The sequence below is a fragment of the Hyperoodon ampullatus genome (assembly GCF_949752795.1).
Source record: "Hyperoodon ampullatus genome assembly, chromosome: X".
NCBI classification, from domain to species: Eukaryota; Metazoa; Chordata; class Mammalia; order Artiodactyla; family Ziphiidae; genus Hyperoodon; species Hyperoodon ampullatus.
The window spans coordinates 47,848,354-47,863,897 of record NC_136913.1 but is presented as its reverse complement, the minus strand read 5'-3'; the positions used below and the strand labels follow the sequence as shown (position 1 = coordinate 47,863,897).

Here is a 15,544-nt window from a genome sequence, read left to right as displayed (position 1 = left end):
GGTTTTTGTCTCCTTAGGTAGGTTTATTCCTAAATATTTTATTATTTTTGTTGCAATGGTAAATGGGAGTGTTTTATTGGTTTCACTTTCAGATTTTTCATCATTAGTATACAGGAATGCCAGAGATTTCTGTGCATTAATTTTGTATCCTGCTACTTTACCAAATTCATTGATTAGCTCTAGTAGTTTTCTGGTAGCATCTTTAGGATTCTCTATGTATAGTATCATGTCATCTGCAAACAGTGACAGCTTTACTTCTTCTTTTCCGAGTTCGATTCCTTTTATTTCCTTTTCTTCTCTGATTGCTGTAGCTAAAACTTCCATATCTATGTTGAATAAGAGTGGTGAGAGTGTGCAACCTTGTATTGTCCCTGATCTTAGTGGAAATGGTTTCAGTTTTTCACCATTGAGGACAATGTTGGCTGTGGGTTTGTCATATATGGCCTTTATTATGTTGAGGAAAGTCCCCTCTATGCCTACTTTCTGCAGGGTTTTTATCATAAATGGGTGTTGAATTTTGTTGAAACCTTTCTCTGCATCTATTGAGATGATCATATGGTTTTTCTCCTTCAGTTTCTTAATATGGTGTATCACATTGATTGATTTGTGTATATTGAAAAATCTTTACATTCCTGGAATAAACCCCACTTGATCATGGTGTATGATCCTTTTTTTTTTTTTTTTTTTTTTTTTTTTTTTGCGGTACGCGGGCCTCTCACTGTTGTGGCCTCTCCCGTTGCGCAGCACAGGCTCTGGATGCGCAGGCTCAGCAGCCATGGCTCACGGGCCCAGCCGCTCCGCGGCATATGGGATCCTCCCGGACCGGGGTACGAACCCGTATCCCCTGCATCGGCAGGCGGACTCTCAACCACTGCGCCACCAGGGAGGCCCGTATGATCCTTTTAATGTGCTGTTGGATTCTGTTTGCTAGTATTTTGTTGAGGATTTTTGCATCTATGTTCATCAGTGATATTGGCCTGTAGTTCCCTTTCTTTGTGACATCCTTGTCTGCTTTTGGTATCAAGGTGATGGTGGCCTCGTAGAATGAGTTTGGTAGTGTTCCTCCCTCTGCTATATTTTGGAAGAGTTTGAGAAGGATAGGTGTTAGCTCTTCTCTAAATGTTTGATAGAATTCGCCTGTGAAGCCATCTGGTCCTGGGCTTTTGTTTGTTGGAAGATTTTTAATCATAGTTTCAATTTCAGTGCTTGTGATTGGTCTGTTCATATTTTCTATTTCTTCCTGATTCAGTCTTGGCAGGTTGTGCATTTCTAAGAATTTGTCCATTTCTTCCAGGTTGTCCATTTTACTGGCATAGTGTTGCCTGTAGTAATCTCTCATGATCTTTTGTATTTCTGCAGTGTCAGTTGTTACTTCTCCTTTTTCATTTCTAATTCTATTGATTTGAGTCTTCTCCCTTTTTTTCTTGATGAGTCTGGCTAATGGTATATCAATTTTGTTTATCTTCTCAAAGAACCAACTTTTTGTTTTATTGATCTTTGCTATCGTTTCCTTCATTTCTTTTTCATTTATTTCTGATCTGATTTTTATGATTTCTTTCCTTCTGCTAACTTTGGGGGCTTTTTGTTCTTTCTGTAATTGCTTTATGTGCAAGGTCAGGTTGTTTACTTGAGATATTTCCTGTTTCTTAAGGTGGGATTGTATTGCTATAAACTTTCCTCTTAGATCTGCTTTTGCTGCATCCCATCGGTTTTGGGTCGTCGTGTCTCCACTGTCATTTGTTTCTAGGTATTTTTTTATTTCCTCTTTTATTTCTTCAGTGATCACTTCGTTATTAAGTAGTGTATTGTTTAGCCTCATGTGTTTGTATTTTTTACAGATCTTTTCCTGTAATTGATATCTAGTCTCATAGCGTTGTGGTCGGAAAAGATACTTGATACGATTTCAATTTTCTTAAATTTACCAAGGCTTGATTTGTGACCCAAAGTATGATCTATCCTGGAGAATATTCCATGGGCACTTGAGAAAAATGTGTATTGTGTTGTTTTTGGATGGAATGTCCTATAAATATCAATTAAGTCCATCTTGTTTAATGTATCATTTAAAGCTTGTGTTCCTTATTTATTTTCCTTTTGGATGATCTGTCCATTGGTGAAAGTGGGGGTGTTAAAGTCCCCTACTATGAATGTGTTACTGTCGATTTCCCCTTTTATGGCTCTTAGTATTTGCCTTATGTATTGAGGTGCTCCTTTGTTGGGTGCATAAATATTTACAATTCTTATATCTTCTTCTTGGATCGATCCCTTGATCATTATGTAGTGTCCTTCTTTGTCTCTTCTGATAGTCTTTATTTTAAAGTCTATTTTTTCTGCTTTGCGAATTGCTACTCCAGCTTTCTTTTGATTTCCATTTGCATGGAATACCTTTTCCATCCCCTTAGTTTCAGTCTGTATGTGTCTCTAGGTCTGAAGTGGGTCTCTTGTAGACAGCATATATACTGGTCTTGTTTTTGTATCCATTCAACCAATCCGTGTCTTTTGGTGGGAGCATTTAGTCCATTTACATTTAAGGTAATTTTCGATATGTATGTTCCTATTCCCATTTTCTTAATTGTTTTGGGTTCGTTATTGTAGGTATTTTCCTTCTGTTGTGTTTCTTGCCTAGAGAAGTTCCTTTAGCATTTGTTGTAAAGCTGGTTTGGTGGTGCTGAACTCTCTCAGCTTTTCCTTGTCTGTAAAGGTTTTAATTTCTCCATCAAATCTGAATGAGATCCTTGCTGGGTAGAGTAATCTTGGTTGCAGGTTTTTCTCCTACGTCACTTTAAATATGTCCTGCCAGTCCCTACTGGCTTGCAGAGTTTCTGCTGAGAGATCAGCTGTTAACCTTCTGGGGGATTCCCTTGTGTGTTATTTGCTGTTTTTCCCTTGCTGCTTTTAGTATGTTTTCTTTGTGTTTAATTTTTGACAGTTTGATTAATATGTGTCTTGGCGTATTTCTCCTTGGATTTATCCTGTATGGGACTCTCTGTGCCTCCTGGACTTGATTAACTATTTCCTTTCCCATATTAGGGAAGTTTTCAACTATAATCTCTTCAAATATTTTCTCAGTCCCTTTCTTTTTCTCTTCTTCTTCTGCAACCCCTATAATTCGAATGTTGGTGTGTTTAATGTTGTCCCAGAGGTCTCTGAGACTGTCCTCAGTTCTTTTCATTGTTTTTTCTTTGCTCTGCACCAGTTATTTCCACTGTTTTATCTTCCACGTCACTTATCCGTTCTTCTGCCTCAGTTATTCTGCTATTGATCCCATCTAGAGTATTTTTTATTTCATTTATTGTGTTGCTCATCGTTGCTTGATTCATCTTTAGTTCTTATAGTTCCTTGTTAAATGTTTCTTGCATTTTGTCTGTTCTATTTCCAAGATTTTGGATCATCTTTACTATCCTTATTCTGAATTCTTTTTCAGGTAAACTGCCTATTTCCTCTTCATTTGTTAGGTCTGGTGGGTTTTTCTCTTGCTCCTTCACCTGCTGTGTGTTTTTCTGTCTTCTCATTTTGCTTATCTTACTGTGTTTGGGGTCTCCTTTTTGCAGCCTGCAGGTTCGTAGTTCCCGTTGTTTTTGGTGTCTGTCCCCAGTGGCTAAGGTTGGTTAAGTGGGTTGTTTAGGCTTCCTGGTAGAGGGGTCTAGTGCCTGTGTTCTGGTGGATGAGGCTGGATCTTGTCTTTCTGGTGGGCAGGTCCACGTCTGGTGGTGTGTTTTGGGGTGTCTGTGGACTTACTATGATTTTAGGCAGCCTCTCTGCTAATGGGTGGCATTGTGTTCCTGTCTTGCTAGTTGTTTGGCATAGGGTGTCCAGCACTGTAGCTTGCTGGTGGTTGAGTGAAGCTGGGTGCTGGTGTTGAGATGGAGATCTCTGGGAGATTTTCGCCATTTGATATTACGTGGAGCTGGGAGGTCTCTTTTGGACCAGTGTCCTGAAGTTGGCTCTCCCACCTCAGAGGCACAGCACTGACTCCTGGCTGGAGCACCAAGAGCCTTTCATCCACACGGCTCAGAATAAAAGGGAGAAAAACTAGAAAGAAAGAATTATTAGAAGTAGAAAGCAAGAAAGCAAGAAAGAAAGAGAGAAAGAAAGAAAGGGTGGGAGGGAAGGAGGAAGGACGGAAGGTAGGAAAAAAAGAGCGAAGATAAAGTAAAATAGAATAAAGTATGATAAAATATAATAAAGTTATTAAAATAAAAAATAATTATTAAGAAAAAAATTTCAAAACGGATGGATAGATCCCTGCGACAAATGGTGGAAGCAAAGCTATACAGACAAAATCTCACACAGAAGCATACACATACACACTCACAAAAAGAGGAAAAGGGGAAAAAATCATAAATCTTGCTCTCAAAGTCCACCTCCTCAATTTGGGATGATTCGTTGTCTATTCGTGTATTCCACAGATGCAGGGTACATCAAGTGGATTGTGGAGCTTTAATCCGCTGCTTCTGAGGCTGCTGGGAGAGATTTCCCTTTCTCTTCTTTATTCTCACAGCTCCCGGGTCTCAGCTTTGGATTTGGCCCCACCTCTGCGTGTAGGTTGCTGTGGTGCGTCTGTTCTTCGCTCAGACAGGACGGGGTTAAAGGAGCAGCCGCTTCGGGGACTCTGGCTCACTCAGGCCGGGGGAAGGGAGGGGTACGGAGTGCGGGGCGAGCCTGCTGTGGCAGAGCCCGGTGTGACATTGCACCAGCCTGAGGCGCGCCCTCTGCTCTCCCGGGGAAGCTGTCCCTGGATCCCGGGACCCCGGCAGTGGCGGGCTGCACAGGCTCCCCGTAAAGTGCTTGTGGACAGTGACCTGCGCTCGCACACTGGTCTCTTGGCGGTGGCAGCAGCAGCCCCAGCGTCCCACGCCCATCTCTGGGGTCCGCGCTTTTAGCCGCGGCTCGTGCCTGTCTGTGGGGCTCCTTTAAGCAGCACTCTTAATCCCCTCTCCTCATGCACCAGGAAACAAAAGGGAAGAAAAAGTCTCTTGCCTCTTCGGCAGGTCCAGACTTTTTCCCGGACTCCCTCCCAGCCAGCCGTGGTGCACTAACCCCTACAGGCTGTGTTCATGCCGCCAACCCCAGTCCTCTCCCTGCGCTCCGACCGAGAAGCCTTAGCCTCAGCTCCCAGCCCCACCTGCCCCGGCGGCCGAGCAGACAAGCCTCTCGGGCTGGTGAGTGCCGGTCGGCACCGATCCTCTGTGCGAGAATCTCTCCGCTTTGCCCTCCGCACCCCTGTTGCTGTGCTCTCCTCTGCTACTCCGAAGCTTTCCTCCTCCCCCACCCACAGTCTCCTCCCGCGAAGGGGCTTCCTAATGTGTGGAAACCTTTTCTCCTTCCCCGCTCCCTCCCAGTGGTGCAGGTCCCGTCCCTATCCTTTTGTCTCTGTTTATTCTTTTTTCTTTTGCCCTACCCAGGTACGTGGGGAGTTTCTTGCCTTTTGGGAGGTCTGAGGTCTTCTGCCAGCATTCAGTAGGTGTTCTGTAGGAGTTGTTCCACATGTAGATGAATTTCTGATGTATCTGTGGGGAGGAAGGTGATCTCCGAGTCATACTCTTCCGCCATCTTCTCGTGGTCCCTCTCAGCCATTATTTCTTGAAATAGACTTTCCACCCCTTTTTCTCTCTCCTTTTGGGCCTCCCATATGCCTGTGTTGGCAAAGTTGATCCATCCCACAGGTCCCTTTGGCTCTGCTCATTTTCCTCATTCTTTTTTCTTTCTGTTCGTTAGACTGGATAATCTCAATTGACCTTTCTTGAAGATCACTAAGTCTTCGTTCTGCCTACTCAAATCTGCTGTTGAAACCCTCTAGTGAAATTTTCATTTCCGTTACTTTACAACTCTAAAATATCTATTTGATTCCTTTTTATGGTTTCTGTCTGTTTATTGGTATTATTTATTTGGTGAAACTTCATTCTCATACTCTCGTTTTGTTCTTTAGACATGATCTCCTTTAGCTCTTTGAACATGTTTGAAATAGGTGGTATAAAGTCCTTGTCTAGTAGGTCCAACTTTGTTCAGGTAGTCAGGGAGAGTTTTTATCCATTACTTTTTTCCTGTGTGTGGCTACCCTTTCCTGTTTTTTTGCATATCTTCTAATTTTTTGAAAACTGAACATTTAAAATAATGTGGCAACTCTGGAAATCAGAGACTCCCTACTTCACTCCCCAGGGTTTGTTTTGTTGCTGCTTGTTGTTATTTGTTTATTTACAGAATTTGTTCAGAAAAGTCACTAAAGTAGAAGTTTCTACTCGGTTTGCTTAGTGGTCAGCTAATGATTAGACAGAGATTTCCTTAAATGCCTGGAACCAGGAAATCTCCCAGTGCTTGACAAGGGGCTCTATATGCATGTTGGGACATACCTTCAGCACTCAGGCAGGCAATTTACAACTGTGCCTTAGCCTTCACTTCCTGCTTTGCAGAGCCACAAAGTCAGCCAGAGGTGAGTGCCTGGGATTTCTCAAGTCTTTCCTGATCATGCACACAGCCCCTATGCATGCATATGGTCTTTTAGACTCCCAGAAATATGTGAGAGCTTTTTTAATCCCCAGTGGATATCTCATTCCTCAACTTTTCCTTTTCAGCTTTTGGGTTAGTCTGTTGTTTGCCACAACTGTTATCCATCACCTTAAGCATCTGTGACATTAAGCACTTGCCTTTAAATATTTTTGATAAATGCTCCCCAGGGAGCACTAGGCTTTGGAAGAAAGCTTCAGCTCCTTTCTGTTCCCTACATCACTGGCAATGTGGCCTGTTATTTTTCAAGGCTACCACTGAGCTGGGGAGAAGTGTATGGGTCTAGGGCAAGTTAAAATGCCACAAAGCTCACTGATTTTACTGAGATTCAGCTCTTTTTCTTAAATAAATGCTCTCCAGGTAGCTGTAAACCTTTGGTTAATTTCCAGAGTTCTGAAAAAGTTTATTATGACAGTTTTTGCCAGTTTTTTCATTGTTTTAATTCAGAAGTGACGTTTTGGAAGTCCTTAACTTTGCCTTTTTTGTGGATTTCATCCATCGTGACATACTAAATATTAGTTCAGTATGCATCTCTATGAAAATGACTTTTTCTTTCATAACCATAGTTCCATTATTTTACACCTAAGTAAAGTAACATTTATTTCCTAATATCATTTAATACCAAATCCTTATTCTAATTTCCCCCAATTGTACCAAAAATAGCTTTTATAATTTGCTTATTTAAACCAGGATCTATTCAAGGACTACACATTTCATTTGGTTATTATAATCTCTTAATCTCATTCACTATTTAAAATTTTTTATTATGAGAACTTTCAAACATCCATAAATGTAGGAGAGTACACAAACACCCATATTCTCAATACTTAGATCCTACAGTTGTAATATTTTTCTGTATTTGCTTCATTATCTATATCTGTCTAGTTTTTGCTGAGCCACTTTAAAGTAATGTGCAGCCACCATAACATACTATAGTATGTTATGGTGGCTGCACGTTAATACTTCAGTATCTCCTAAGAATAAGAATGTCCTCCTATATAACCACACTAACTTTGTTATACTTAACAGTTAATAATTCCCTAAGATCTTCTAATAACCCATTCTATGATCAGATTTTCTCAACTGTCCCTACAAAATGTTTTACATAGTTTTTTTCCCCCCCTAAATCCAGATCTAATCAAGGAGGTTAATTTTTTTCAGATTAAAACAACTTGCTTTTGTATTATACAGGTCAGGAATTTAGAAAGGACACAATGGGGACAACTTGTCTCTACTCCATGATGTCTGGGGCCTCAGCTGGGATAATTTGAAGGCTGGATGGCCAAGAGTTTGAACCATCTGAAGTCTCATTAACTCACATGTCTGGTGCCTGGGCTGGGTGGACTCAAAGACTAGAAGTACCAAGCAGAGTGCCAACATGTGACCTCTCCATGTGACTAGCTTCCTCACTGCCTGATGGCCTCAAGGCAATCAGACTTCTTACGTGGTTGCTCAGGGCTCTAAGTGTGAGTGTTCCAGGAAGCAGAGCAGAAACTAAAGTTGCCTTTTCTGACCTAGCCTCAGAAGTCATGCAGTGTCACTTTTGTCACATTCTATAGGCTACAAATGAGCCTGCTTAGGTTCAACAGGAGGGAACATAGACCCCACCTATTAATAGGAAAAATGTCAAAGAATTTGGGGCCATGTTTTAAAGCCACCACACACACAAAACTATGGAGAATGATATGAAATATACCCAAGAATCCATGACTGAAAATTGTGTGTTAACATTTTTGCTAGATTTGCTTCAGATCATTTTTTAAACAAGTTAAATATCAATATCACCTTTAAAGAAAGGACTTCAACCTCCTGAATTGCCTGTTCTAGAATCTGCATACCGCTTATACAGAAAGTCTCCTTTATAGCAATAACAATAGCTAACCAACCAAGGAATCTTTAAGTCTAGGTGAGATACCACCACCACCTCTTTTTTTCCTGTGACATTGACTTTTTTCATTAATTAAAAAGAGTGAAATCCCATACACTCACCAATGAGAATCAACAGTTGTAAACATTTTGCCATATTTGATTCATCTATAACTTTCTTCTTTTTTTAAAAACTGTCTAAAGCAAATCCCAGATAGTGTCATTCCCTCCCCACCCCACCATGTACTTCAGTATGCATCTCTAAAGTATACATTTTCTCACATAACCACTGTCCTGTCATCATACATAACAAAATTAATAATAATTTGATAATTCCTTGATGTTATCTAATACTAAATCCGTAATCAAATTTCCTTAATTGTCTAACAAAAAAGGCATTTTCATAGTGGATTTGTTTAAATCAGGATCTGAACAGGGTCCATATGGCATTTGGCTATCACGTTTTTTGAGTATCTCTTAATCTAGAGAAATACTTTTTTCTTTGATGCTGTTGATTTGTTATAAAAACTATTATAATTGTCCTTTAGCACATCCCACCTTCTAGATTTGTTTGTTTGCTTCTTTGTGACATTGTGTTTTTAAAGAAACCAGGCCAGTTATTTTATAGGATGACTGTTTGTCCTCAGTGTCATTTAACTTGTTTTTTTTTTTTTTAATCTCTGTGTTTCCTAAAAACTGGAAGTAATATGAACTGCTCACTTGATGTTAGGTCTTGGCAAAACTACTTCCCAGGTAATGCTGTAGATTTCCTATTGAATTGCATTAGGAGGTGCATGAAGTTGGCCATCTTTCTGTTAGTGACAATAAGGGGGTGATCTCCTGATCTCATCATTGTAAGGTTAGTTCTTTTTCTCAAGACTAGCAAGTCATCTGTGAGATAATACTTTGGTACTGTGTGAATATCCAATTCCCTAGAATCAGTTATTTCATTAGGGCTTACAAACCTGTGATTTTCTAATTTTGTCATTCCTTTTACATTCATTAGCTGGCATTCGTCTGTAAAGAACAGCTTTCCCTCATCATCTGGGGCTGTTTGGTTATCCTGAAATACACTTCCTATGTAAAATGTGGGATGAGTAACTATTTTTTGATTCAAGATTGTTAAGGCATTATATGAAAAAATTGTACAAGAAGGTGATCTTCTTTAGGAACTCATAGCCTGGTTATTAGATAGAATAACACACATCAGCATTAGGGAATGAGACAGGATAGTATGTGCTATGTATTAAGTGACTTGTACATAAGTTCAGGGGAGGGGAGGGGTCAATGTGAGCCAAAGAGGTCCTAGATGTTTTGCATAGAAGATTGATTTCAGCTTACTTTTGAATAATGGGCAGGTTTAAAGAGGTGGACAAAAGGGAAAAGGGTACTGCAGGCAGTGTAGATGATGAGGATGAAGGCATAGGGGGAGAGGATGAGCTGTACATGTTCTGGAAGTGTAATAAGGAAGCCATTCTGTCTGGAGAAGCTGAGGATATGGGAGTGGAAATAAGGTTGGGGAGGTAGGTAGGGAGAAGAACATGGACAACTTTACATGCCAATTCAGGGAAATTAACTTTTATCCTTTAATCAGTGCATGCTTTGTGTACCTTGGGCATTTGTGAATTCGCTTTTTACCCAATGGGAAGCAAAATCTGGCTTTGTATAAAGCTAGAAGCAGGAAAACCAATGAGACCACCTTTGGGGGGCCCAGAGGTAGGGAATATGATTGTCATTCAGATAAATGTCTTCATCCTGTTCCCTCTGCAGCCCGTGTGACCCCAACTCTACCGAAGCAGGACCGTCCTGTGCGTGAGGGGACCCGGGTAGCTTCCATTGAGACAGGCTTGGCTGCAGCAGCTGCAAAGTTGGCCCAGCAGGTAAGTGCTGACACTCAGGCAATGGCCCTGCCACTGATCCCAGTTTGACTTGGAGCCTCAAAACTCAGACCTCCAGGCTGACAGGATCCCACTGTTGTCTCACTGGGAAGTGGGTAACTTGTGATCTTTATCCATGGCAGTATCCCAGCTCCCTCCTATATCCTACATATACCAACTCAGTGACAAGCTACCTCCATAGGGCACACCGTTGAAATGATTTAGGATGAAAGAAAATAGGGGGCCAGAGAAAAGCCCTTGAATATATCACTTGCCTTTCTGGGTGTGTAAAAACCTCTCAGATGGGAAGGACCAAGTCTGTCCTTCGGTGAGAGCACTTGTCTTCAGATGAAGCTCCAAGGAGGTGACTCAGTTGAGTACACTCAGTTTCTCAGTCTCTCATCAGTATCGGAATTTGGTTTTTCTGGGGAGAGGCTTTTCTTGTTCTCTGTACCAAATACTTTGCCTGATCTTCACTCCATGCTTCCCAAGAAAACTTCACCCACTAATTTTTGGCCTAGAATCAAGTTGACTTCCTAGCATGTTATGGTTTTCAAAGTTCTTAAATGTGCTTGGCAACCCTGGGAGCAGTTGGAAGTGAATCTTTTGGTTCTCTCCTTATCAGTATCCCCTTAGATTCTCATGCCACATCCTATAGCTTAGAGCATTTATTGAGCATCTGCTTTATGTTAGGTGCTTCCATGTACAGTGTCTCATGTAATCTGCTCAATAACCCTTTTCAATAGGTAATATTTTCATCATTTTACAGGTGAAGAAAATGAGGCTCTCTTTAAGTGACTAGTCCAGGATAATACAGCCAGTAAATGGAGGAGACAAGATTCAAACTCATATCCTCTAACTTCAGATTTCATGTTACTTGCTATTAAAATAAAATGAAATAGTTAAATGTTTATATAATTAAGTAATTACATCCTATTTAAATAAAATTTAATAGAATGATGTTTTTCATATCATGTTCTGTGGAGTTCCAGAGTTTAGAAATGTTTTGGAGGCTACTGATGGAAGCCAGCAGAGACCAACCAGGCCAGGCGGCCATTCTTTGTCCAGAACTTTTCTCTATTATGTATATCCTAGTGCCATGTAAGATGTAATTTGAAAAAAAAAAGGAAGTTTGACTGCTTTAAATGAACAAATTAATTAAAGTTGTGAAAACTATTTTTAGTGCCTTCTGTGGAGCTCACTTCTGGTTGAGTTGATCAGGGATGACCTCAAAGAAGAGATTTTGAAATTGGGAAGGGTTTTGCAGGCTAAGCTATTGGAGGGGAAAGGGAGGCATTCTAGGAGAAGGGGATTCCTTGGTAAGCACACAAGGCCCTCTTGATTTGCCCTCTGGTTACCTCTCCTCCCTGACCTTGTGTCAACCCTTCATGCATGCCCTTTACACCACCCATTACGGTAACTCATTGTTCATTCAGTGTATCAGACTGTCTCATGCCTCTGTGCCTTTGCACAAACTGTTTCCTCTGCCCATTGGGAATCGTGCCCTCTCAGATGCCTTTACCTAACACCCCTTCACACCATCCACCACCAGTTTATTTCAGTGGCCTTCTGTGCTTCCATAGCATTCTCATGGTACTTACAATCATAAGTGTACTTTTCTGTGTTCCTTATTAAACTGTAAGGGCCTCAAGGGTGAAGACATATCTAATTTAACTTGGTATCCCTACTATGCTAAGCATGTGTTTAGTCGTTGTTGGTTGAGTGAATGAATGAATGAACGAATGAATAAAAGAATGAACAGATCTTTTTGGATTGGAGGCTTCTTGTTGGGGAATGGAGTAAGATAAATAGAGGTTAAAAAATGAATTCTGGAGCCAGCCTGCCTGAGTTCAAATCTCCTCCCTCTTACATGAGCAAGTTACTTAATTTCTCTGTGCCTCAGTTTCCTTGTAGACTCTGTCTGAGGATTAGATGAGGTAATATATGTGAAAGCTCTGAGAACAGCACTTGCCACACAGTAAGTACTATAGACACATTAGCTTTTCATCATTATCACTACAGGTTGGCTAGGTATAAGTGGCCAGACGATGGATGACCATAAATGTCAGGCCAGGGAGTCTGAACTTGGGTGGGGACTTGCTGATGGCCTTTTGAGATAAGGTGAAAGTGGCCCTGTCATAAGATAGTCTAGTCTTCTGTGGGGGATCTGGATGAAGTATATGAAAAGGAGATTGGCAACAAAGGTAGAAAATTTTAAACTATGTGATCTAGGTATGAAGAGATAATTTCTGGATTCAGATGAGAGCAATGGGGGCAGAAATGCAGTTCTTGGTATGGATGGAGTAACAAGCATTTTGGCTGATAAAAGAGACTGAAGACAGATGGCTTGGGTCTGAATCGCAGCTTGGCCACTTACTGTTCCTATAACCTTAGGAAAGTGACTTAACCTCTCTGTGCCAGTTTCTTCTCATAAAAATGGAATTATAATTATTTTTTTCTCATGCTTCATAGGAGTATTAAATGAGTTAAATTATAGAACAGTACCTGGCATATATTACTAATATTATTATTCTCGTCCCACAAAAATCCCTAAGGTAGCCACAGCCTGTCAGATCTTCTGAAGGCAGGAGTAGGCCTGTGTTGCCAAGAGAAAGCAAAGAAATGTAATCACTGAGTTGGTCTCTGTGGCTGTGTAGCATTTCAGAAGGTGAAGTCGTTCACATGCTCTCAGCACCACCTTTCCAGGTTCTCAGGGGCCCAGGTGCCCACTATAAAGGTACCCACTACACAGTGGATAGTATATTCATAGAGCAATGGATGGATGAAATCCAAGATATTGTGAGAAGTGACACAACTCCTTATTCATCCCTCCCATCCAAAACAGAGATTTTAAGATCCAGTGACCTGGAAGACTCTTCTATTAAAAGAAAAGACCAGCAAGAAGAAGAGAAACCATTGTAAGAGATGAAGATAGAATAATAGTTTCCATTTGTTGAGTACCTACTATGTGCTATGTGTTTAATGTCATTATTTAATCTTTCCGGCAACCCTGAAAACCAGCTATTGTTTTGCCCATTTTACAGACGAGGCAATTGAATTTCAGAAAGGTTAGTAACTTGACCAAGGTCATCCAACTTAGGGAGCACAAGCCTAGATTTGAACCCAAGTTTATCTCATTCCAAAGCTGCTACTCTTTCACTCGCAGATGTCCCATTTTGAGAATTGTGCAGGGTGGGTGTTCAGATAGACCTAGTTGAATCCTGAACCCAACAACTGTTCAGCTGTGAGGCTTTGGGCTCAAGTTACTTAATATCCCTGTACCTCAGTTTTCTCATCTGTAAACTGAGGGATTTTCCTTCTCAGGGCTGTTCTGAGGAGTAAATGAGGTCAAACATATAAAGTGCCTCAGCTGCTGGTGTAAATTTAGCTATTATTATTAGGCATGTCCATGGTTCACCTCATAAGTGGCAATTCTAGGACCAAAACCCAAGCCTGTGAACTCATTTACCCTTCTGTTGCCACTGTACTGGTTAGTAGCAGGGTTGACTTAAGAATGGATGGTACCAAAGGACCTGAGGTATTGGAAGTCCTGTGTGTTGTGTGTACATATATCCAGGCTAAGCTTGGAGTAGGGGCAGGTTGCAGAACCACACTGACCACTGTCTAGATCCCTTTCTGGGAAATTTTCTTCTGTTTTCTTCACTCCTAAATTCTCCCCTCCCATTTGGCTTGTGTTTCAGGAGCTACAGAAGGCCCAAAAGAAGAAATATATCAAGAAGAAGCCTTTGTTGAAGGAGGTAGAACAGCCTCGCCCTCAAGAGCCTAATCTCAGCGTGGCAGTACCAGCCCCAACTCTGGCCACTACACCCCAACTTCTCACCTCCTCCTCGCCCCTGCCTCCCCCTGAGCCTAAACAAGAGGCCCTCTCAGGAAGTCTTGCTGACCATGAGTATACTGCTCGTCCCAATGCCTTTGGCATGGCCCAGGCAAACCGCAGCACCACACCCATGGCCCCTGGTGTCTTCTTGACCCAGCGGCGCCCTTCAGTTGGCTCCCAGAGCAATCAAGCAGGACCAGGTATGACTGGCATATGGTTGTAGACCTGAGAAGGATCTTAGGGTCACTGGCTTCAAACCCTTAAGCATTCTGGTAAATGAGAACACCTGGGAGGGACACTGATGGGCAACCTAAGATACTTGGACTTGACCTCATAGGCCATGAAGAGACATTGACTGGTGTTAAGCAGGGACAAACTCAGATGTGGGTTTGGAAAGATCCTTCCGGTGGGCCAGAGTGGAGGGTGGGTTGAAGGTGGGAAGTCTAGGAAGGAGGCACATACACAAGTCCAGGCTGCAGTGAAGAGAGGCTAGGGCTCTGGCAGAGGGAATGAAGGAGGGGATAAATTGATCAAATATGGAGGAGGTCACATGGAACATGTGATTGATGTGGTGATGAGGTGATTTGATGTGGGGAAAGAGGAAGTGGGGAGAGCTCAAGCCCTCCTTTTCCTCACTTTGGCTCTGAAAGCCCAGTCCCTAGAGTACGCAGCTCAAGGGTGATGAGATTGGTGCTTGTTTCTAATGAAACAAGGCCCTGGGAGTGGCAACTTCAGGGACACCGAGCTATAATCACTAACCAGGCACTTTTTCAATCCTGGTGGGCAGGATAAGAAGATGGAGAGGCACAATCACCTTGCAGAAGTTAGGAAGGAAAATAGGACCAAAGAAATCAGTGGGGAAAAGTAACCAGACAGAGTAACCAGGGAGTCTGTAGCCAATGCAGGAGGTCATAGGAGGAAGAGCCAAAGCATGTGGTGTTGGATGGGAGTAGTTAAGGGGGGCCCCTTGGCCCAAGATGGTCCTGGAGCCAGGCATAAGGATGGGGAGACTCTGTGGGCAGAGGAACAGAGGAGGAGGGTGGCCCAAGGACAGTTGGTGCTGGAGCTGCTGCTGGCACCCTTGCCATATCCTTTGCTTACCTCTCCCTTCCCCCACAGGAAAGCGTCCCAAAAAGGGCCTGGCTACAGCAAAGCAGAGACTCGGCCGTATCCTGAAAATCCACAGAAATGGCAAACTGCTTCTGTGATCCCCTTTGTGTCCTGCCCCTCACCCCTTCACCCCCATTGCCTTCTCCGTTGTCAATTCTCGGGGCACTCCTGGATCCTACCTGCCCCGGACAAGGTGCTGAGGCGCATTGTCCTGCTTTCTTGGAACTGACCAAAGGCATGGACTCTCCCATGGGCCCCTTCACCTACTCCCTCAACTCCCTTCCCTACTTCCACTGGAGCATCCTGCCTTCCTTTTCCATATCTCTGAGTAGCCAGTAAATGGGAGAGGTTT

General features: G+C 42.2%; 1 protein-coding gene across 2 annotated transcripts in view; it reads left to right on the top strand.

Moving 5' to 3' along the window:
- PHF8 (PHD finger protein 8) overlaps window positions 1-15,335 on the top strand; it is a gene marked incomplete at its 5' end in the record, with an annotated part of 85,850 nt that extends 70,515 nt beyond the window's left edge. For both annotated transcript variants that reach the window (XM_079727124.1, XM_079727123.1), the window contains 3 exons: window positions 10,138-10,247; window positions 13,946-14,282; window positions 15,202-15,335. In XM_079727124.1, the coding sequence (XP_079583250.1) occupies window positions 10,138-10,247; window positions 13,946-14,282; window positions 15,202-15,290 (536 nt within the window). In that variant the 3' untranslated portion in view covers window positions 15,291-15,335. The remainder of the gene's footprint in view (window positions 1-10,137; window positions 10,248-13,945; window positions 14,283-15,201) is intronic.
- Between the last annotated feature and the right edge of the window lie 209 nt (window positions 15,336-15,544).